At 41.2% G+C, this 24,431-nt stretch overlaps 1 protein-coding gene across 1 annotated transcript in view; it reads left to right on the top strand.

Moving 5' to 3' along the window:
- Dnah9 (dynein axonemal heavy chain 9) overlaps positions 1-24,431 on the top strand; it is a 335,102-nt gene that overhangs the window by 141,379 nt on the left and 169,292 nt on the right. The window contains exons 30-36 of the mRNA XM_074046853.1: positions 1,800-1,938; positions 4,241-4,528; positions 9,370-9,580; positions 13,572-13,699; positions 15,360-15,468; positions 17,526-17,673; positions 23,489-23,663. Coding sequence (XP_073902954.1) covers positions 1,800-1,938; positions 4,241-4,528; positions 9,370-9,580; positions 13,572-13,699; positions 15,360-15,468; positions 17,526-17,673; positions 23,489-23,663 — 1,198 coding nt within the window. The remainder of the gene's footprint in view (positions 1-1,799; positions 1,939-4,240; positions 4,529-9,369; positions 9,581-13,571; positions 13,700-15,359; positions 15,469-17,525; positions 17,674-23,488; positions 23,664-24,431) is intronic.

Here is a 24,431-nt window from a genome sequence, read left to right on the forward strand (position 1 = left end):
CCAGCCTAAACCTATCACCAGAGATAATCCATGTAACCACATGGCATTTCCCTTCCAATACTGTGTCAGCATTTATTTTCCAAAACTGGGATCCAGCTCCATATTGTTTATCATTTTGCTTTCATTAATTGATGTTTTCTTAAGCCATTTAATAGTTTTCCTTTTACAGCATTGTTTTTCATGGCTACATTGCAATCTGCTGAGTGGGTACAAATTAACCTTAGGTTCAGGTTGCCAAATAACTTTTAGAATCTAAGTATTTAATGGCACCTTTGAATTTGAATGCAATATAAAATATTTCTAGGAAAAATATGTACTTGATTGAAGTGATTTTGAAAACTTTATATCAGTATAGAGAAAGAAAATGCAATTAAAGAAATGTAAAAGTGTTACTTCCTAGAACATACTTAATAGATTAATTTTAAAAATAAGTCATTTTATGGATGGAACTGGAGAACATCATCCTGAGGGAGGTTAGCCAGGTCGAGAAGACCAAAAAGTCATATGTTCTCCCTCATATGCGGACTTTAGATCAGGGGCAAACTCAACAAGGACTTTGATCACATGATGAGGCGAGAGCACACAGGGAGGTATGAAGATAGGCAAGAACCCCCCCCCCAAAAAAAAAACAAGATAGCATTTGATGTCCTCAATGCAGAGAAACTAATGCAAAAACTTTAAAGTGACAGAGGCCAATAGGAGAAGGGGACCAGGAAATAGAGAAAAGATTAGTTCGAGAAGAATTAATTTAGAATGTAACACACATGTACAGGAAAGCAATGCGAGTCAACTCCCTGTATAGCTATCTTTATCTCAACTAGCAAAAACCCTTGGTCCTTCCTATTACTGTTTATACTCTCTCTTCAACAAAATTAGAGATAAGGCAAAATAGTTTCTGCCTGGTAGCGAGGAGTTGGGGGGAGAGTGAGGGGGTGGGAGGAAAGGCAGGGGGCGGGGGGAACAGGGGGAGAAATGACCCAAACATTGTATGCACATATGAATAAAAGAAAAAATTAAAAAATAAGTCATTTTAGTCAGTTATGGTGGTATATGCCTATAATTCCAGCAGTCAAGAAGCTGAGGAAAAGGGGATTGAGAGTTTCCAGGCCAGTGTGGGCTACAGTGAGACCCTGCCTCAAAAAATAAGGGCTGGAGATGTAGTTCAGTGGTAGTGTGACTTGCCTAGCATGTGCAAGGCCCTGGGTTCAATCCCCAGCTCCACAAAAAGGAAAAAGCAATCATTTTAAAATCAAATGTTACAAATACCCGAGGGAAAAAAAATCATAATAAATCTTTATACATAGGCAAAAAGCTCCTTCTATATTCTTTTATTGTCTCAGGATAGGATTTGTAGGTACCTACTTTAGGCCTCAGCATTAGAAATTTACATTTGTATGCAAATAAGTCCTCAGTGTCTGGGATTTGGAGGAGACACACATCATTGAGGGAGACTCTGCTTATTATAAACACCTAGAGACTTGATCCTCAGTCTCAGTCCCTTATCTATTTTAGACAACCTACTTTATTAATTCCCATCCTGTGTAAGGCACATAGGTCTCAAGTTACAAGACCTGAGGTATAAGCCCCATTCTGCCCCCATCTCCTAACATTATGCACTCTTTGGGATAAGAGTGTACTTCCTTTATCCTTACACAACTCATCATGACATTGGAGGTCTGAGATGAAATGATTACACAGATGCCTCCCTGTGTGATCTTGGCCAGTGACTCTTGTCCTAATGCCTACCCTTCAACTCTGTAACTGGGGAACTGTTTCAGCCTCTGTCTCCCTGTACCCAGGCCTTGTGCGATGGTTGTTCCAGACTTTGAGCTAATCTGTGAGATCATGCTGGTGGCAGAAGGATTCATCGAGGCCCGGTTATTAGCCAGAAAGTTTATCACCCTTTACCAGCTGTGCAAAGAGCTTCTCTCCAAACAGGTAGGATCTCCAGGAAGGCTGGTCTCCAAGCACCATGCCACAGGCCCACTTCTGGAAGGGTGTTGCGCTGATGTATTAGGGTTTTCTCATGGAGAGTCACTGTACCCATAAGCATATTAAAAGCTCTGAGTACTTTTGGGCAGCAAAAGTTCGTGTTCATTTTTAGCTCAGCATTTTTCAAGATTCCACAGAATTCTATTTTTACATAGATTTCTTAAGGTCCTGTGAACACCAGGGTCTTGTGAGAAACATTGCAGTGGTCAAGGAAACTCCCTGGAGGGACTAGGTCTCTACCTAAAGGGACATAAGGCAGGGAAGATGATAGGAAAAGAGTTGGACATAACCAGCTGTGTCCTCATTCTGCTTGGCCTTAGGTATGGCTTCTACCAAAGGCAGGCCCACACAAGAACCAGAGCCTTAACAAAACGTGATCAAGCAGCCAGATAGTTTATACCCTGGATGAGGAATTTCTTGGTGGCAAGGATAGCCAACCAAGCTTCCTGGGCTATTCCCAATGTGTTTCACCTATCCTTTGGCATCATTTTGCTTAGATCACCATTGCTGCCAAGGGCTCTGTCAGCCCTGTGGATTCTGTCCAGGAGAGAGAAAATCTTATTTTCTTCATACTTCCTTTCTCATTGTATCCTCTCTCTAGGTTCCTACCACCATTGACTTCCAGGCCAATAACTCCCAGTTCTATCCCAAACCTCTCCTTTGAGCTTTAAATTCACATCATTGATGGTCTATACCACAGCTCTCCCTGAGTGTTTAAAAAGCACCTTCACTCAGCACATCTAAAACTGTTCTTCCCAGCTGGCCCCACCAGCCCTGCTTCTCCTCCTTTTCCAGATGCAGTGTGTGAAGCCATCATTCATTCACTTGCTAATGCTAGGACCTCGGGAGTCATCCCTAACACTTTCCTCTTCCTCACCTACACTTAATCATGAACAAACTCTTGTCGATTTTATTCTTTGGGCAGTTCTTAAATAATTTTCATTTTTTTCATACTCACTACTATCAATTTAGTTCCATGTACCCACATCTCTTGATTGAACTATTGCTAAGTCCTCTATACTAGTTTCTGTACCTCTCCTCCAGTTCCTCTAATCTGCTCTTTAGGTACTAGTTAGAGAAACTGTGTTTAAATGTTCATCACTGGTCTTAGGATAAAGACCTGTCTTTATCACCCTAGAAAAGAATATATGGTGCTCTGTCTCCTGCCTGCCTCAAAAGTTTATGCTTTGTGGCTCTCTCCCTCCTATGCTGTGCTCTGTCTGCATTGGTGTTTGAGTTCCTTGAAATTCTCACCCCAACCCTATGGATGTCCTATTTGCCCTGGCCTTGACTATTCTCCTCTCTCAATAATGCTTGACTGGTTTCCACTCCTCAGGTCTTCTTTATTGCCTTTCCTCCAGGGGATTCTGATCTACAACCTCTGGTACAACCATGGTGTCTTTGTCTTCACTGCACACAGAAATTTTCCTTTGTTGCAAGTATCACAGCTCTAATTAGATAGTGATCTGGTACAAAGCAAGTAGCAGAGCTGGGACATGAACCCAGCTCTGTCTGAGTTCAGACTCTGGATTCTGAACCACACTCTACCACCTTCCCTCACTGACCTGGTGTCAGTTTTTTTGATCTATTCATCACCAGAATATACTGCTAGGACTGATACTATAAGAAACTATTGTTGACTGTGTTTTTTAAGTGCTGGGGACTAAACCCAGGGCCTTGCACATGCTAAGCAAGCATTGTTAGCTTCAGGAAGTGTATACTTTTAGCTCCTTTTTCTCAGAGAGTTTGAAGGCCTCCAAGGTGGAGCAGGTAAGCTCAGCCTGTACCTTCTCTGAGAACTAATGTGCTCCTTCCTTGGCAACCCTTCCACCCTCTGAATGTATAAGGAGTAATCACATGGATTTGAGAATGATTCTGTTTATTCCAACTGGACCCCAATTCCTTGTATGTTCTGTCTGCCTCATTGTCATCATAGTTGGAAAACTAGGTAATATAATACCAGGAACTAGAATTCTGTGATCAGGATTTTCTAAGTCAAGGGCTGGAGTGTGACTTAAGTGGTAGAGCACTTGCCTAGCAAACCTAAGGCACTGAGTTCAAACCCCAGCACCACACACACACATGTGCGCACATGCACACAAAGTTGGAGGAGACTTTTCTAAGTCATTAATCCTCTCCCATGCCCCTGCAGAGGGCTATGAGATGGGTTATCTGTAACTTTGTGGTCTGGGCATGAGATACACTGAATGACAGCAATTTTTGTATAACCTGTGTTACCTTCTCACAGGATCATTATGACTGGGGCCTGCGAGCCATCAAGTCTGTACTCGTGGTGGCAGGATCCCTGAAGCGAGGAGACCCTGACCGGCCTGAGGACCAGGTCCTAATGCGCTCCTTGAGAGACTTCAACATCCCCAAGATTGTGATAGATGACATGCCTGTGTTCATGGGCCTGATTGGGGACCTCTTTCCCTCCCTGGATGTCCCCCGAAGGAGGGACCTAAACTTTGAGGCTTTGGTACGGAAGGCAGTAGTGAACTTGAAGCTCCAGGCTGAGGACAACTTTGTGCTAAAGGTATGTGAGGCTTTAGCTCTCAAGAGTTCTCTCTTAATTCTCCTCTTGAACAGTGAGTTATCCTTCATCCTTAGTCCAAATGGCCTCTTTGGATGCACAGGTATTTATCCAGTTAGAAATAGCCCAGTTTATTCAGCAGTTCTTTATTGGGGACCCACAATGTGGAATACACAGTAAGGAAGACAAAAGAAAGAGAGAGGAGCCCTACCATCAGCATCAATAGGAGGCTGATTCATTTAGTGATAAAGATCCAAAGGAAAAAGCTGAAATTTAGTGAAAATATAGTTTCTTCATGGCTTTCAAAACCACTGTGCTTTGCACTCTGTCTTCTGTGGAGGCTGTAAGGGCAGATGAAGAGCTTTGGAAACCTCCCTTATGACAAAGCAATGGATTAATGAAAGGCTCCATCTGGATTGGATCTTTAATTGTGACTAAAATTATCTCCAACACAATCAAATGTACTCTGGATCTATCTTGGAACGAAGACCCATGGTTAAGGTTGCAAAGGATGTTCTGACCGTGAGGCAGAGGGAAAATGCTTAGGGAACTTAACTGAGCTAGCATTGTCATTAGGGTTAGGATTCATTGGTGAGTTTTTAGGGCTTTGAATACAGAGTTCTCTACATTTACAATGGCCTACTCCCAGTCCTATTTTTTCATAAGTCTGTTATTTTTACTGTACAGTTTTGCAGAAGGTGATGTTTTCAGATGCATACAATGTAGTTATGGCAGAAATACCTCCAGGCAAAAAAGCATAGCTTGGAGTACAAGGAGACTCCTGCTGTGAAGAAAGTGAGGGCTCCTGAAGTTCAGAGATGTGAGCAGAGTTTTCTCCCTGTTCAGTAATAATGTGTGAGAAATACATGAACATCACTTTAGAGTTCACAGTGGCCTTATATTCTGTCTCACACTTAATTCTCCCAACCCTTCCCACACATACACACCAGCAAGCAATTCAGATAAGGGACTTTACTGATGAGAAAACCAAAGCTTCTCCAAGACACTCCAGGGAGGCATTTCATGGGCGAAGACAGCCCCCCTGGGGGGAGGTTTCTTCTACCGCTACTCTCAATGCTTTCCTTGGTAGAGATTAAACCCTGATTGCAAATAAATAAAATTAAGGATGAGTGGGAATAGTCTCCCCCTCATAGCAAGTGTCTGCTCACATTCCCTGAATTCTCTTTTGCAAAGTGTTACCTGTTCCTTTGTAGCTGTGATTGCTTCTATAGATTGGTCCATCCCCACCTCCCACCTCCCACTTCCCTTCTCCCAAGTTCAGTGGATAGACTTTTTTTTTTTTTTTTTTTGGCCTTACTAGGGTTTGAACTAAGGGTCTTGCCCTTGCTAGGCAAGTGCTGTTCCACTTGAGCTACACCTCTAGCCTTTTTTACTTTAGGTTGTTTTTCAGATAGGGCCTCACACTTTTTGCTCAGGCCTGCCTCTCACTGTGATCATGCTACTTACACCTCCTATACCTGGGATTATAGATTTGAACCACCATGCCTAGTTTATTTGTTCTGATGGAGGTCACATTAACTTTTTGTTTGGGCTGGCTCCAAACCCAGTCCTCCCTATCTCTGCTTCCCACATAAAATGGATAGACATTTGACATAGAGAGGGGCAAGATGGAGTTCTAGGTAGAGAAAAAAGAGTCAGCAACGGGGTGTATGTTGGAAATATAAAGATTTACAAGGAACATTAGGAAGTCTAGGTATAGAAACCAGGTGCTGGTGGCTCACACTTGTAATCCTAGCTACTTGGGAGGCTGAGATTGGGAGGATCATGTTTCTAGACCAGCTGGGGCAAAAGTTTGCAAGGCCCCAATTCAATGGAAAAAAGTTAGGTGTGATGCCACACACCAGTCATCCCAGAGAAAGTGAGAAGCATAAGTTAGGAAGATCATGGGACAGGCTGGCCTGGGCAAGAAGTGAGACCTTATCTTCAAAATAAACAGAGCAAAAAAGGACTGGAGATTTGGCTCAGCAAGCATGAATCCCTGAGTTCAAACCCAGTACTGCTGAGAGAGAGAGAGAGAGAGAGAGAGAAGGAGAAGGAAGAAGAAGGGAGAAAGGAAGAAGGAAGGGAGAGAGGAAAGAAAGAAAGAAAAGGAAAGAGAAAGAAAGAAAGAAAGAGAGGGAAAGAAAGAAAGAAAGAAGAGAAAGAAAGAAAAAAGAGAGAAAGAAAAGAAATGCAAGCCAGGGTAGAGAATCAGGGAGTGAGCAATAAGACCTGAGACAACATGGGACCATGTTATACAGGTTTCTGAATGTCAGGCAAGGTCTTTCCCCTTAAAGGTCTGACCCTCAGAGGTACCCTCACCCCAGAGATGACTTAAACCTGATGTATTCATAGGATGCTTGCACTGACGATGATGTCCTAAAATCAGGACAGTCCTGCCTTTCCAGGTTCTCCAGCATTTGGTCCTCCCCCTCCCCATGTTCTGCATCTTTTTCCTTCTCAGACTCTTCCTCTTTCTTTCTGTTTATTTGTCTGTTAGGAAACATTCTGTTTCCTTCTTTTCTTCTTCTTTTTTCATAGCTACTTCCTGCTCCTCTGATAACACCAGGTCTCTGCTAATGGATTTTGGAGCATTTGACAATGACAGTGTGTCTACAAACCTTACATTGTCCACTTGAATTTCTGAAAAATAATTCCTCAAAAGCTGCCTCATGGGCTCTGGTGGCATCGTGAGTCTTAATGTGATAATATATATATTTTTAGGAAAAAGGAGCAAACTCATAGAACTGTGAAAACTGGAAAGAGGGCATGTAATAAATTTCAAAAAAGATGGAAAGGATGAAAGTGAGTTGATAGACCCAGCAGAGGGAGTAGTGGAATAGAATACATTTAGAAATGGCTTCAGGGGAAGAGGGGTCTCAGATAGCCATTCTGCCTGGAGAAGCAGCTGGTAGTTAAGGAGGCAACAATGAGAAAGAGAATTGAAAACAGCAAGGGCTGTCATTAAATTGGTTTACCTTTTACTTTTGCCGCTAGACTCCTCATACTCTTCTGCCAGGACCTCCTTCTAGTTCCCAATTCCCAGGTAATGCAGACCCTGTGCAGCCAGGCAAGTCAAGGCCAAAAAGAAAAAAAAAGTCTTCAAGACAATTTAATAAACTTTTTAGAGGAGACTAAAACTGCTTTTGGGGCACTGGTGCCTCAAAGACATTCTCTTTGGGGTCCCTCAACAGAAGGCCCGCTACCTGCTAATGCACACACAAGTGAAAGAACAGGACAAAGGGCCAGATCTGACCATGTCCACAGAGCTTCCACTCACCCTATCCTGGAGAGACTTGAGTGACCAGCCACCAACAAAAACCAGCTCAGCTTCCAAGGAAACACGGGGCATCTCTTTATTTAAACTTAAGGCTTCCTCAATATTGGAGAAAATCAACAACATAGGCACGCGCACACACACACACACACACCCTAGTGAAAATTAAAAAGAGAACATTCAAAATGTTCTGATTAGTATCATTGAAGATAAGAATGAAAATAATATCCATAAAACAAGAATAAGATGCTATAATAAAAAGACTTACTGGAGAATTGTAAAGAGCTCTTTGGAATGTAAAATTATGTCATTGGTGACATAAAAAATTCAGCAAGAGGATTAAGAGATAAAGTCAAATCTCCAAGGATGGAATGCTACATGTAATGTACAGTAAAATAGGTACACATAAAAACAGAGTCAAAGTGTGACAGGCAAGATGACACAGAGACCACCAATCTAAGTTATCCAACATGTCACCAACAGGAATTCTAGAAAGAATCTGAGAAAAGTTATTAGAGCTAGCAAAGTCATGTATCTAAACTGCAATCACTCAATACTGAATACAGAGTGAATTTAAATGGGCTTATTCAAGACACATACTAATGGAATTTCAAGGGTCAAGTGCAAAGAATGAAAAGTTTTCTAGTTGAACAATAGAGTAAGAAGGTACTGGAATTGATCCAGAAAGGGAATGAAATCAAATGACCTCAGAATCTCTCATCAACATGGGGTCCTAGAGGACAAGCTTAGAGGAACCCCGAAGTTCAAGGGTGGGACACCTGTACTAACCTGGTTCTGATGAGGGCCTTCTCAGTTATTTCACATCGTGATGGATGGCAATGGCAGAAGCATGTTCATATCTCAATGCAGGAAGCCAGAAAGAGCTGGCAGGTGGGAGGGGGAGGTTCGGGGCCAGGCTCAGAAATTATTTTCATAACAATTTTCTTCTGAGAACTAACCAGGTTCCCACAAGAAATGCCTTAATCCATTTTGTGAACATGTCCCCAGTTGATATAAGGACATCCCACTAAGCCCCACCTCTTAAAGCTTTGCCTGCCTTCAGTGAGCTGATATTTGAATTGTGATACAGAAAACTAACCATTACAATATTGTCAAGTGCCAGGATGTAGATTGTGGGTATGGGATACCTACCCCAGACCAAAGGTTTCCTGGGGACTATGCAGAGATTGGCCAGAGAAATGTAGGAGAAAAAGTGACTTCTAAACAGAAGGCAGAGTATGTTTAAAGCCACAGGCATGGGAAAGCATCACTGAAGAGCTCCAAGTAGTTGTCTGTTTGCCAATGTGACTTTCTTCTCCACCAGAACACACACCCTCTCTGAATCTACCTTATAGGGCACACTAGAGTCTCTAGCACTTAGCTGGTGACTAATAAATGCATGACTGCATCAATGGATAAATTGGGTTGCCCTTTGATTCAGACCCCATCACATTTGGGGGTAAATAACCCTTTGCTGTTGACTTCAGATCCCACTTCAAACACCAGCCTGGCTCACAGAAGAGCAGGTGGCAGGTGGTGACAACCAGGTTCCTCCCCTATCTCCCAGGTGGTCCAGCTGGAGGAGTTGCTGGCTGTGCGGCACTCCGTGTTTGTTGTGGGTGGTGCTGGTACCGGCAAGTCCCAGGTGCTGAGGTCCTTGCACAAGACCTATCAGATCATGAGACGCCGCCCCATCTGGACTGACCTCAACCCCAAAGCAGTCACAAATGACGAGCTCTTTGGCATCATCAACCCAGCTACACGAGAATGGAAGGATGGTAAGAGTGGGGTCCCCACAGAGAAAGTCCCTACTATCCTCTGAGTCCCCGGGACAGAATTAGATCTAGTAGGGAGAACATAGAGAAGAGAACGCCTGTCTGTTTAGGATCACAGAAGGAGATGTAAAAGACAATGGAAAGGAAGAACCCAGTTTTGGCTAGGAGGGGAACCTCAGCTTTTCAGATGTTCTCCCTCCTCCAAGGCCTTTTCCAGCTGCCTTTTGGAGAGAGCCCTGGTAGAGGAGAAAGCAGAGCAGACATTCAGCTGTAGTTTGCTGATTCCCTGAGTCTAGAGCACACAGCATGGTGTAGAGTCAGCACACTGCCTGGCAGTGGATTTAAGGCATTCCCATAAAAGTGGTGTGGGCTGGCATCCCTAGAGGCCACTTGCCACTGTGCCACTGCCCCAGCAGTAATAGGGACACTGTGTGCTATTGGACACTGTGCCTGGGTCAGGCCCCTGGTGATGCAGGGATTGTCCTCTCAGTTCCACATTCCCTTCCACAGTGATTCAGAGGACTCCAAACCCATGTTCACACTGTACTGTGAGATAAGAAATACCAGCTCCTCTTAACGTTCCAGCATCTGACTCTATCAGGACCAAACCTCCCGGATCTCTTTAATTTAGCAGTTTCAATCAGAGGCCTAGGGCAAAGAGACTTAGTGAGCAGCTTCTCTAATTTTCATTTCACTCACTATTAGTGAGGCTTAGCAGCTTTTCCTTCTTATTGGTCTTCGTGATTTGCTCTTTTGTGTTTTTATTTCCCCTTGTTATTTTATACCAGTGTGCAAGAGTTCTTTATATAGAAAAGCTAATGATGCTTTATCTGTTATATGTGTTGCTAATGTGTCTGTCACTTGCCCATAGACACATCATGTCATATTTTGCCATGCATATTTTTTTAAAAAGGAAATTATGCCTGTCTAGACTTTTTAGCATCTGGGATTCCTATTTTGTTTATGACTCTAATTTTCAGCTACAGATATAGTACCATAAATTTGGTCAATAAGGATTCTTTTTACATTAACATTTTTTAATCCATCTGGAATTTATTTAGGGACTTAGTATGAGGTGAAGTAGAAAATCAACGTTATTTTCTTCCAGATGGATAATTGATTGTGCCAGCATCATTTATTAAGTAAGCCATCCTTTCTCTTTGATCTTAAACACCAGCTTGTCATTTATTAAATTCCCTACATACTGTGATCTGATTCAGGGCTTTCCATTCTGCTCACTCTCCTATTTATCTGATCCCATACTAATATCATTCCATTTCAGTTGCAATCATATTTTAGCATATTTTAACATCTGATGAGGTAAATTGCTCCTCAATATTCTTTTGTAATTTTCTTGGATAGCCTCAAACACATCTTTCTCCATATTAAACTTAAGTTCAATAATATAATTCAGCACTTTAAGCTGTCATAATTCTAATTAAAGTTTTATTAAATTTGCACATTGAATTTGGAGAAACTGACAAGAAAGACATAATAATCAAGAATGTGTATTCATTAAACAATGTAATTTCAAAGTCAATGGAACACAGCCTTTTAGAAATTTTTAGGAGTACCTGATAAAAATAAAAACACAATCTTATTAAGACTTTTTCAAAATTAGATGATGTTGGTGCACAGAAAAATAAGAGGAATTTGCAAACACATGATCAAACACAGTAGGACACATAATTATAGAACTTTGCATCCCACAAATAGAAAGCATTCCTTTCTTGGTTGGTTCATAGAACATTTGCAAAAATTAAACATTTGGTTGGCCATGGAGGAAGCTACATTGTATTCAAAAGTATCAATTTATAGGCCATATTCTCTGATAACGCAACAGGGTTAGAAACAACTATCAGGAAAATCTCTTTACTACTTGCAAATCAAACAATGCTCTCTACTCCTGTATCAAAAGGAAAACTAAACTGAAACACTTCAAGGAACCAATAAAAGAACAATTCATAGAAAACCTATGGGGCATATCTAAAGCCTATAAGAAAAAAATATTAAACTCTATTATGGAAAGTTAATTGGAAATAAAGGAAGTTAGTATTATATTAAGCAATTACTCAAGCTAAATTTGAAGAAAATGATGAGGGCAAAGAAACTAATAACAACAAAATCTGAAATAAGCCAGAAAAAAGACAAAGAAATCATCAAAAAGAGAAATAAATATAAATATTGGTTCTTTGTAAAGACCAATAAAATACATTCACTGTGAGCATGATTAATGGGGAAAAGGGTATCAGAAAGGACATATAATAGATACACACAAGATTAAACTAGAAGAAAGTATTTAATTAGATGGCACATATATGAAAAAGTAGACAAAATAGATGACCCTGTAGCAAAATACAAATTAGCAACATTTATTGAATAAGAAGTAGAAAACTTGAGTAAACTAACGAAAAGGAAAATTTAAAGATAGTAAAAGAAAAAAAACCCAAATAATTCCAAACTCATACAAAGACAGCTCTGAAATCATTTTTGAAGCCAGAATAATCTTTATATCAACTTCTATGTAGAAGCAAAATTCTACATAAAATGCTAGCAATAGAATTCAGTATCTCAAAAGAATTGTACAGTGTGACAAAGTAGAATGTATTCCAGGAGTGTAAGGATAGGTCAGTTATCTTTTATAAAATAGTAACAAAAAACATTGACAAATTAAAGGGCAAAATAATTTGATCAACCAATAGATACTTAAAACTTTCTATTTCTAATAGAAAGTTCTAAGTAAAATAAGAATAGAGGAAATTCCTTAAGTATGATACTGTAAATATCTGAAACCAAAGAGAAAATGAAATCACTCTGAATAATGATACAATAAAGCCATTTCCATTAAAACCAGGAACAATCTAGTAAGGCCTACTATTAATTATTATTCGCTTTTGGTTATGGGGCTTTTAGAAAATGCAGTAAAACAATAAAATGGAAAACATTTTATAAATTGGAGAAAAAAAAGAAAAGTTACTGTTTTGGTGATTCTACAATTTTATACCTAGAAAACCCATGAAACATTGGAAAATTACCAGAGTTAATAAGAACATTTATTAAAGGTAACTGAATGTAAAATAAATACACTAAGTTTGGTAGCTTTTCTCTAAACTAACACCAGCCAGCTGGAAATAAGGAAGAGACAACCCATTCACAATAACAATAAAACTATGAAATATTTAGGAACACATTTAGCCAAAGAGATATATTTTAAAAGCAGTAAAATTTTATTATGGACATAAAACAATATCTGAATAAATGAAAAGACATGCCATATTGTTGACTGGGAAAGTTTAATATCATAAAAATCAATCTACCCAAATTAACATATAAATTCTAATATAATAACAATAAGAACCAGTTGAGTCTTCTCCCAAAGCCTGTCTTGGGCAAGATTCACTAGGACTGCAGTTACAAAGAATGAAAACTTTACCTGAAAAAGTTTCATATTAATATAATTGCACCATGCTACAGCCACTGGCTGAAATGATTCACTGGGTCTTTTGTCACTTAAAAAGGTGGTACTAGGCCAGGTGCAGGTGGCTCATACCTGTAATCCTAGCAACTTAGGAAGCAGGGATCAGGAGGATCACAGTTCAAAGTCAGCCTGGGCAAATAGTTTGTGAGACCCTATCTCAAAAATACCCATCACAAAAAAGGGTTGGTGCAGTGGCTCAAGGTATAAGGTGTAGGCCCTGAGCTCAAACCCCAGTACCGCGAAAATCAATCAATCACTCAATCAATCAATCAAACTGTTACTGTCAGGCATTGTTGCTACTGTTGTTCTCGTGGTCTTGTTGATGTCACAGGTTAGACTGGAGCACAAGAGAAAATGCACCTTGGGAACTGTCAAGTTTGGAGGTATAGCAAGACACAAAGTCCTCTTCCATTTATGTCTCCTTCTGAGTGATATAACCAAAGAAAGGAAATAGTGTTAAGAGAAAGAGGCTGATGATGGTGAAGTAGAAAGCAAGTTATCCATGGTTTCTTTTAGGCTTGTTCTCTTCCATCATGCGAGACCTTGCTAACATCTCCCATGATGGGCCCAAGTGGATTTTACTGGATGGTGACATAGATCCAATGTGGATTGAATCTCTGAACACAGTCATGGATGATAACAAGGTATCAGAAGGGGAGGGGAGGTCCCCATGTCATCCCTAGTCATCTGCAAAGCCAGATGAGTGTTACATGATGGCTGACACAGAGTAACCAGCTATCACTGGTGTCTAACAGACATCTCAAAACCGATCCATTTCCCACCATCACCTTAGCTACATCAATGGCACTGCTGTTGCCTACCTCATTTTTGGCCTGATTGTCATTTCCTTCAGAATTGTCTGCCTTTTAATGTTTAGAGATGAAAAGAATCTTAAGCTGTCAATTCAAATCTTTTTTCTAATTCTTTCCCTTTTCTATAAATAAGGAAACTAAAGATCGGAAGCACTCTAAGCCTGTCAAACACCCTCCAGGTTTGCAAATATCTATCCATTGAAAGTACCTGTTATTTTTTGGAAACAGTGAAGACTAATGGAATGTCAGCAACATGGCTGCTAAGCTGGGAGCTGTCCTTAGACCTGTTCAGAAAGCTCATCCAGATTGGGAATGTTGAGATGGAACTAACATTCCCAGCATCCTTAGAATAAAAGTACACTCTCCCAGTGCGACTACTTAGGAAGGGCAGTAATATGAAACCAGAGCTCTTTTTTTTAATGGTTATATTATTCAAATGTAGTTTAGTTTGTTCAAATTATAGGCATCAATATAAGCTGTTTAAATAACTTTTTTTTCCTGATCAACACACACAGAAGACAAAGGGGTGGGAGTGGAGAGGGGTACAGGGTAAGAGATTTCTACAGGATTACTGTAGAAAATGCAGGAATACTAATAATGAAGGCCAGCCACAGCGGCTCATGCCTGTAATCCCAGCACTTGGGAAGCAGTGAGCAGGAGGACTGCAGTCAGAAGCCAGCCCAGGCAAAAATTACTTACACCCCATCTCAACAAACAACCTGGATGTGGTGGTACAGGTCTGTAATTCAGCTGGTTAGGAGGCATAGATAGGAGAACCTCAGTCTGAGAACAGCCCAGGTAAAAATGCGACACCTTTTGTGAAAAAAATAAATAAATAAATAGGCAGGTGCTCTACCAATTAATTAAAAAAATGGTGGGGTGGGGGGGGCTGGCTCAAATGGTACAGTACCTGTTAGTAAGCCCAAGGTCCTGAACCCAAACCCTGGTACTGAGAAGAAGAAGGGAGGCGGAGGAGAAGGAGGAGAAGGAGGAGGGGGAAAGGGAAGGGGAGGGGAAGGAGGAGGAGAGAAAATAACTAATAACCAAAAATAAGAAAAGAAAGAAACTAATTGTTCTGTTTCTGTGCTACTGTAACAGAATACTCGGGATTGGTAATTTATAAAGAAAAACATTTATTTGATTTACAATTCTGGAGGCTAAAGTTTTTTAAGATGGAGGGATCACATCTATGAGGACGTCCTTGCCCTTCTTGCTGTGTCAGCTGAAGATGAGAAGGGGAAGGGCAAGAGAGCCAGGAAGAGAACTCACAGCCTCAAGCCTCCCCAACCTGTGATCAGCATTGATCCGTTTATGGGGTGGAGGCCTTGTGACCTCATCACCTCTGAAAGGTTCCACTTCTTGATGTTGTTGCATTAGGGATTTAGTTTCCAACACATCCATAAGCCTTACCCACAAGAATCCACCAAATCCCTACCAGCTGGCTACCTGTCCTAACCTTTTCCTAACTGCATGTCCCGCCCCTTGGTTCTAGGTGCTGACCCTGGCAAGCAACGAGAGGATTCCTCTTAACCCCACCATGCGGCTCCTCTTTGAGATCAGCCACCTGCGCACAGCCACCCCGGCTACAGTCTCCAGAGCAGGTATGACCTCAGGGGAAATGCACAGCTGAGCAGTTTGTGGACCCTGAAGGAAGTCCAAGCAGGAGCCAGAACCCTGATTAACCAGTATTCTTTCCTGGTTCTCAGCGCTAATCCACATCCACAAGAGCACGCAGGTACCCTAAGGCCAGGCCCAATGAGTTTGTTAATTCAGAAATGTGGCAATAGTGGAGATGTGGAGAGGAACTGTGGATTGCACAGAATTGTCTAGAAGTAGGCTACTACATTCAGACCAGTTCTAGCCTCCATGTCTATGGACATGACCAAATATTGCCAGTTCTCAAGATCTCCTAATAGAAAATGGCAATGTTACCTTAACTTTCCTGTCTACACCAACTCAATTTGGTAGCAGAGACTAGAGTGTAAAAATAAGCAAACCTAAAGAAGTAGAGTAGAATGGTGGTTGCCAGGGCAGGGGAGAGTGGGGGAGTGTCCAGCAGGTACAATGTTTATGTGGGAGAAGGAAGTTCTACAGACCTGCTGTATAACAGAGTGTCCATAGTTGACAGTGCTGTATTATATACCTTTAAGATTTTGTTAGGAGGATAGATCTCAGGTTAAGTGTTCTTAACACACACGCAGTATGAAGAATTTTTAGAGGTGACAGCTGTGTTTATTACAGTAACTGTAATAGTTTCTATAGCTGCTTGGATGCGTCCAAATTCAACAACTAGTATACATTAAATATGTACAATGTTTTGGATATAAATTATACCTCTGTAAAGATGTTAAAATATCTTTTAAAATAATAAAGAAATAAGATAAAAATAAATGATAAAAAAAGGAAATTTTTCTCTCAAGGACCTGGCTAAGCATAGTAAGTACAGGTCAGGAGAATGACTTCCCACTCTGCCAGCTTTCTAGGCTGCTGTAATAAGTGTATCAAATCACTGTAAGCTTGGTGGCTTTTAAAATAGCAGAACTTTATTCTCTCACATTTCTGGAGGTAAAACATCCAAAATTAATGTAAGCAAGGCTTGCTCCTTCCAGTCTTCGGGGGAGAATTCTTCCTTGCATCTTCCAGCTCAAGTGCTACTTTGGCTTATGGCCTCAGAACTCTAATCTCCACCTTTTTCACATGACTTTTTTTTAATTAGCATATATTAATTGTACAGTGAAGTTTCATTGTAGCATTTCCATTTACCCATATATTGTACTTTGACCAAATTCAACCCCCTCTATTACCCTTTCTCATCTCTTCCCCCATCTTTTAAAAAACAATTTTAGTAGGTTTCATTGTGCTATCTTCTTCATATGTACATAAAATGTACTTCCATTATATTTACCCCTGTCACCCTTTCCTTTCTCCCTCCTGTTTGTTCCCCTGGAACAGTCCCCCTTTTACATTCATATTGTATTTTTATTATGTTTTAGGTCTAGATTCCACATAAAAGAGAAAATGTGGTATTTGTCTTTCTGAGCCTGGCATTATGCTTAACATGATGGTCTTCTGTTTCGTTCATTCTCCTGCAAATGACATAATATTTCTCTTTATGGCTGAATAATATCCCATTGTGTACATATACCACATTTTCTTTATCCATTCATTGGGCACCTAGGCTGATTTCATCACTTGGCTATTGTTTCACATAGCTCTGATCTGCATGTGTCTCTCCTCTTCTTTCTCTTATAAGAACGCTTTAAAATTTCTTATCTCAAGATCTTTAACTGAATTACATCTGCAAAGGCCTTTCTTTCCAAGTAAGTTCATATTGACAGGTTCTAACAGTTAGGACATGGACTCACTGTACACTTCCACATAGTGACAAGTGTTGCTGATCAATCACAGCCTTCATTCCTCTTGAGCCTGGACTTAACCCTTGGTTCCTCTAAACACTGATCTCCATTCATCTGTTATCAGTCAGTTGACACTGGTCTTCAATGGCAAACTCAGGTGCCCTCTCTGACTGAGACCAGGTCTCTGTCTGCTTAAGTCAAGTCTTCAGCACTTTTTTTAGTTCAAGAAGCTAACTCTCTAGGGTGAAAAACATAGTGAGGTATATGGAATACTCATTGCACAATCTTCCCTGTACTACCAGGAATCCTGTATATCAACCCAGCAGACCTGGGATGGAATCCTCCAGTGAGTAGCTGGATTGACCAGAGGGAAGTCCAAACAGAGAAAGCCAACCTAACCATTCTGTTTGACAAGTATCTTCCAACCTGCTTAGAAACACTCAGAACCAGGTAAGCAAAGAAATAAGGAAGCGAGCAAATTAATGCAGCAATAAAGAACTGTTGGCTCATATCTGATGTCCTGCTGATGTTCTGTCCTGTCCCCAAAGTCAGAACCCTCCAGGCACAGCAGATGGCAGAGGGAAACACACATTAGGATGCCCCTGGGATGCCTATTGTCAGTTCAGGCAAGAAGAGACATAGTGAAGAGGAAGAGGATTTAAAGTGCTTTTCATAAGTGCCATGTGGATATATCTGAAGGAGGCATCAGTTGGAATATCAAATAACAGTTCTGAGAGTCAGATCCTTTGTGTCTGCAGGGCCAGCAGCTAGCTGTCCTACAGAGGCTACATAGGCCAGACCAACAGGACAAGAGGTGAAGATGACACTTGTCAGGGACCAATAGGGGCCACTTTCTGTTCCTGACTATGTGTCATCACAGCTCAGATAGTGTGGGATTAGGTATTATGCATCATTTGACCAGTCCTAGGCATTTGTGAGTTTCCTTTTTCTCTATAGTTTTGGAAAAGTAGAAGCAACAAGCCCTGGCCACCTGTGTTAGTTAGCTTTCCATTGCTGTAGCAACTATACAGCGATCATCAGCATATGAAGAAAAAAGACTTGTTTTGACAATGTCAGCCTATGGTTGGTTGACCCTGTTGCATTGGACCTGTGGAGGTGCATTATGGGAGGAACACGTGGCAGAGCAATACCACCCATCTCATATTTGGAAAGTGAAAGAGAGAGAGGAAGAGACAGGGTCCCACAATTCCCTTTGAGAAACACCTCCCATATGGCCCCACCCCTTCAAGGTTTCCAAAGTCCCAAAGTGGAGACTAAACCTTTAACACACAGGGGCCTTTATGGGACACTGAAGATCCAAACTATAGCACCAACTATTACCTAAATAATAGATTAATTATTCTTATGTAAAGATACTTATGATAGCAAGAATATTGCATGTGTCAGTATAGAGAGGTTCCCAGGCCTGAAACCTGCTTCTGTTTTATTTGTGTATTTATTTGCTATTTCATACACTAATCTGTGAATCTGGGACCCATCTCCAAGAATGGGCACCAGAGGCTGGTGCTATAAAGACAACATGACTCTGAAGATCCCACAGTTTTGAGTCAGGATTGTTTCCAAGAAATTACAGTCCATCACTCAAATTGATTGTGACTCCAGCTGCTCACAATGTGGAGGCAGAGGAGGACAGAGAATTTCAGCAGACAGCACCAGTGTTGCAAGGGCACTCTTCCTCCATACGCCCTGCCTCTCACCCTAAAAATTCCACCCACATTAAAAAGTTAATTTTGTGTAAGTAATAATTAAGTTTCAATCTAGTAGTTCACATAATGGTATATTTTAGATAGTTAATGAAACATTAATTTTTATTCTACAGTTTTTATATTTCAAGGCCAATAATTATTTTTCCAACTATCAGCATCTTCATATGCCTCTGCAAATCCTTCAGCCCCTGGCGGCCCTTGGCTCTGTGCCCTGATGGTCTAATGCAGACCTGGTAGCCAGCAAGGTCTGGAATGTGGCAGTATGGTTAGTGCCACACAAATGGGCCAGGGCAGCAGGGAATTGAAATGCCTGAGAAGGGCCAGCTGTTAGGAGGATAGTCCATCTCTGCCACCTTGTCTTTTGCTGGGACACTTGTTCAAAATATCCTTTGACCAAAAGTCCTGCCATTTCCCACTCTGGGTGTTTAGAATAAGAGACACCAAACTCCTGTGTGTGTGTGTGTGTGTGTGTTTGTAGTATGTGTGTGTGTTTGTGTATGTGTGTTTGTAGTATGTGTGTGTGTTTGTGTATGTGTGTTTGTAGTATGTGTGTGAGTGTGTGCTGGTACATGCACAGTCTTTGAAACATCTGCAGAGATTCTAACTGTATTAAGTTTATCCAGAGACAGCTCGTATATGAACAAGGAAGAAGAATAGTTGTCATTTACAGTCACTCTCTCTGGGTGCAGTTTCATCTCATTCTCATAGCTCTCCTGAGAGGCTCAGCAGCTGTGATGAGGGAATGAAAGTTGAGGTTCCCCATGCTCCCAGGGCATCATAGCTGGTTGTAGCAGAGGCGTTGACTTTAAGGCCTTACTTCTGCAGCCCTGTTAACACAAAACTATGCGATATCAACACACACTAATATTTTTATAGAACAAGGGGTGGTTGTAAAACAATTATCTTGTTTCCAGTTGTCCCTTCAAAACCAGTTTGTATAACTAGTTCTCCTCCTGCCCATGGGTGAACTCTAGGTCAATGTCCAAAGTTTTCTGATCACTCTTTAGTAATAAAAAGCTACCTGGTCACTTCTAAAAGCACACACACACACACCACACACACACACACACACACACACACACACACACACACACACACACACACACGTCTAGTGAAACTTTAAAAAAACAAACCTAATTTGCAATGGGATCTTCTGTCTCCACAGTAGGCTTGCAGTGGGAAAGGGAAGTGCTCTAGACTTCTTTTATCTTTCCTCAGAAGTTGTAGCTTCTGACCCTCAGGGTTCAAGGAGGAAAGAGAGCATTGTAGCATCAGTTACTATAACTATAGCTGATCTTAACATCTGACCTTCTCTTTGGAGGACTTGGGGAATTCGTTGAATCTCTATGCATCACTAGAGATCTCCCATCTGTATCTTTTAGCTAGTCACATGCTGCTCCTCACACAAACCCCCACACTTCACCCCACCATGGCACCCCCTAGCCACATGCACTAGCTCATACCTGGATTCCCCAGGAAACACTTGCCCTTACTTTGCTTTGACAAACTGAGGTTCAGTCTGTCCCAACAAGAAACTCTGTACACTCCACTGTAAAATCCTAAGGCTAATTGTGGTCTCCCAGGCATGAGCCCTGTACTAGTTTGAAGTAGTCCAAATGAAGCCCCTTTCCTAGCCTCATTATCAGTGGCAAGTCCTGCCTTCCTTTGGGGAAGTGAACACTCATGCTTCACACCAAGTCTTTTTCCAAAAATCCTCTGAGCTTATTTCTAGCCCCTCCAGCATCTGATCCTTGATACCACACTGACAGGGTGAGGGGCCCTTTGTGAGTACCACCTAGGTCATCTGGAACATAAAGGCAGCTGGCCCTCTTTCTTGGTGCTTCATTTAACATTGAGCATCAGATGGTTCCATTTTATTTATCTGTGACAAATATGCATCGAATAAATGAAGGAAGGCCCATCAGGGATTCAGCTTTCTCATTACTCATGGAAGTGATTAGACCATGTCCTAGTACCTTTGGAAGGACTGCAAGCAGATTAAAAACAGTCACGAATGAAAAACACTGGAGAGAATGGATGCCAGACAACTTTAAGGTCCAAAGCTGGTAAATGACTTCTTCTTTTTTTTTTTTTTCATTTTTCTTTTATTATTCATATGTGCATACAAGGCTTGGTTCATCTCTCCCCCCTGCCCCCACCCCCTCCCTTACCACCCACTCCGCCCCCTCCCTCTCCCCCCCCCAATACCCAGCAGAAACTAGTTTGCCCTTATTTCTAATTTTGTTGTAGAGAGAGTATAAGCAATAATAGGAAGGAACAAGGGTTTTTGCTGGTTGAGATAAGGATAGCTATACAGGGCATTGACTCACATTGATTTCCTGTGCGTGGGTGTTACCTTCTAGGTTAATTCTTTTTGATCTAACCTTTTCTCTAGTACCTGTTCCCCTTTTCCCATTGGCCTCAGTTGCTTTAAGGTATCTGCTTTAGTTTCTCTGCGTTAAGGGCAACAAATGCTAGCTAGTTTTTTAGGTGTCTTACCTATTCTCACCCCTCCCTTGTGTGCTCTCCCTTTTATCATGTGCTCATAGTCCAATCCCCTTGTTGTGTTTGCCCTTGATCTAATGTCCACATATGAGGGAGAACATACGATTTTTGGTCTTTTGGGCCAGGCTAACCTCACTCAGAATGATGTTCTCCAATTCCATCCATTTACCAGCGAATGATAACATTTTGTTCTTCTTCATGGCTGCATAAAATTCCATTGTGTATAGATACCACATTTTCTTAATCCATTTGTCAGTGCTGGGGCATCTTGGCTGTTTCCATAACTTGGCTATTGTGAATAGTGCCACAATAAACATGGATGTGCAGGTGCCTCTGGAGTAACAGTCTTTTGGGTATATCCCCAAGAGTGGTATTGCTGGATCAAATGGTAGATCGATGTCCAGCTTTTTAAGTAGCCTCCAAATTTTTTTCCAGAGTGGTTGTACTAGTCTACATTCCCACCAACAGTGTAAGAGGGTTCCTTTTTCCCCGCATCCTCGCCAACACCTGTTGTTGGTGGTGTTGCTGATGATGGCTATTCTAACAGGGGTGAGGTGGAATCTTAGTGTGGTTTTAATTTGCATTTCCTTTATTGCTAGAAATGGTGAGCATTTTTTCATGTGTTTTCTGGCCATTTGAATTTCTTCTTTGGAGAAAGTTCTGTTTAGTTCACTTGCCTATTTCCTTATTGGTTCATTAGTTTTGGGAGAATTCAGTTTTTTAAGTTCCCTATATATTCTGGTTATCAGTCCTTTGTCTGATGTATAGCTGGCAAATATTTTCTCCCACTCTGTGGGTGTTCTCTTCAATTTAGAGACCATTTCTTTTGATGAACAGAAGCTTTTTAGTTTTATGAGGTCCAATTTATCTATGCTATCTCTTATTTGCTGTGCTGCTGGGGTTTCATTGAGAAAGTTCTTACCTATACCTACTAACTCCAGAGTATTTCCTACTCTTTCTTGTATCAACTTAAGAGTTTGGGGTCTGATATTAAGATCCTTGATCCATTTTGAGTTAATCTTGGTGTAGGGTGATATACATGGATCTAGTTTCAGTTTTTTGCAGACTGCTAACCAGTTTTCCCAAAAGTTTTTGTTGAAGAGGCTGCTATTTCTCCATCGTATATTTTTAGCTCCTTTGGGTAAATGACTTCTAAGATGGCAGCTGATGGTGTTTTTCATCTTATAACAGTGGACTCTACCTCCCTGTAGCACATCATTCTGTGGCAGGTGGCAGTCAGAGTTGTTTGTGGCTATGTAGGGTGCATTGTGTATACACAGGAAAGGATGTGTGTGTGTGTGTGTGAGTGTGTGTGTGTGTGTGTGTGTGTATACACTCCTAGTTTCTTGGGCATAGGATGTCTTCTGTGCATCTCTTGCTATCTGCCTTTCAATTAAGACCTCTAAAGCTGAAGTTAAAAATAAAAACACTGGACCAGGGAAAAGTCATAGAGGTACATTTTCAGATAAAAAATATTCCATTCAGTTCATGATTGTATAAAATTGCCATCTGTCCCAGTCCCCTTTAATCCCAGATAAGACTCTAGCCCCAGGAACCTGTTTTCAGTGTGTTTTAATTGAAAGAAAATTATTGAGGTGAAGGAGTAAAAGGACAAAGCTCAGAATTGTGCCCAAATTCTCTTTTCAGGTGTTTTATTACTATGAAAGAAATTGTGAGAAGAGTGAAAGAGTGAGGTGCTGGCATGTTTTGTTGCAACTTCTGACATTCTCCAAAGGAGGGCATATCAATGCAAAGAGAAGGGAAGAGAGAGGGGTAGGGTATCAGTGGAAGGAAGGTGAGAAAAGGAACCTTCTCTGGAGGGCTCCATTCCCTTACTTCTCTACAGAGGAAGCTGACCCAAGAGTAGCTGATGAGAATCAAGACTTAAGTAGCACCAAAGTCCTCTGTAATCCCAAAGAATCTGACAAATCATGAGTCCTCTGAAACTAAGGGGTTTCCATGGCTGTCTAAGTGACACCTCCAAGATGAAATGTCCATGGTATTTTAGAGCCAATCCTGGTCTCTCTTTGCAGATTTAAGAAGATAATTCCAGTCCCAGAGCAGAGCATGGTTCAGATGCTGTGCCACCTTCTTGAGTGTTTCCTGACCAAAGAGGACATCCCTACAGACTGCCCTAAGGAAACCTATGAACTTTATTTTGTATTTGCTGCCATCTGGGCTTTTGGTGGAGCAATGGTCCAAGACCAGGTAAGGAGATGTGCTGAGGTCAACACCATGTTGAATTCTGCAGCAGCCAACACTGAACCTCCAGCAAAGATTTGGAAGACAGGATACCTGAGTGTTACAATTCATTAGAAAACAATAGACTCTTTAGTAATCTGCCCCACTGCTCTGCTAAAGGTTTCATTTGCTGTGCATGGGCCTCAAAAATTAACACCGTGGTAGAGGGTTTATAGTTGTTGTCTTTTGAGCTTGTGATCATCTATGTTTTCTTTGAGAGTTGTACAGAGTTGGAGTTTGAACAGCTGCTGGTACATGTACACTACTTTGCCAGGTGATGTGTGTTATATAGAGAGTGGAAAGATGCCATGCTGTAGGAACTTGAGAGGAGGGAATTTCTTCAGCCTTCTAGGAATCTTCCAGAAGGATGCATTGCTCTGTAGTAGACCAGAGCTAACCAGCACGTCTCCATACCTTGAAACGCACTGTCCAGAAGAGGCTGGGCCATGGTGTTGGCTGCTGTAACCTTGTACTGTTTGAGAGTAGCAATGTTGGCTTGCAATATCCTGGCATCCTACCCCCTAATATTTCCTGTATTTTCAGCCTTTTTTCTTTACTTACAAATAAAAGAGATTTATGTATCTAGAAATAATACTCAAGATTATGCAAACCAATCTCTTGCTGCTAATTATAGCTACCATGTAATATCATATAGAAGTTAAGAACATGGACTCTATTAGCAAATTTATAGATATAGAATAAGGTATTGTTAGCTATAGACAATATTCTGTACAA

The sequence above is a fragment of the Castor canadensis genome, chromosome 11, assembly GCF_047511655.1.
Source record: "Castor canadensis chromosome 11, mCasCan1.hap1v2, whole genome shotgun sequence".
Taxonomy (NCBI): domain Eukaryota; kingdom Metazoa; phylum Chordata; class Mammalia; order Rodentia; family Castoridae; genus Castor; species Castor canadensis.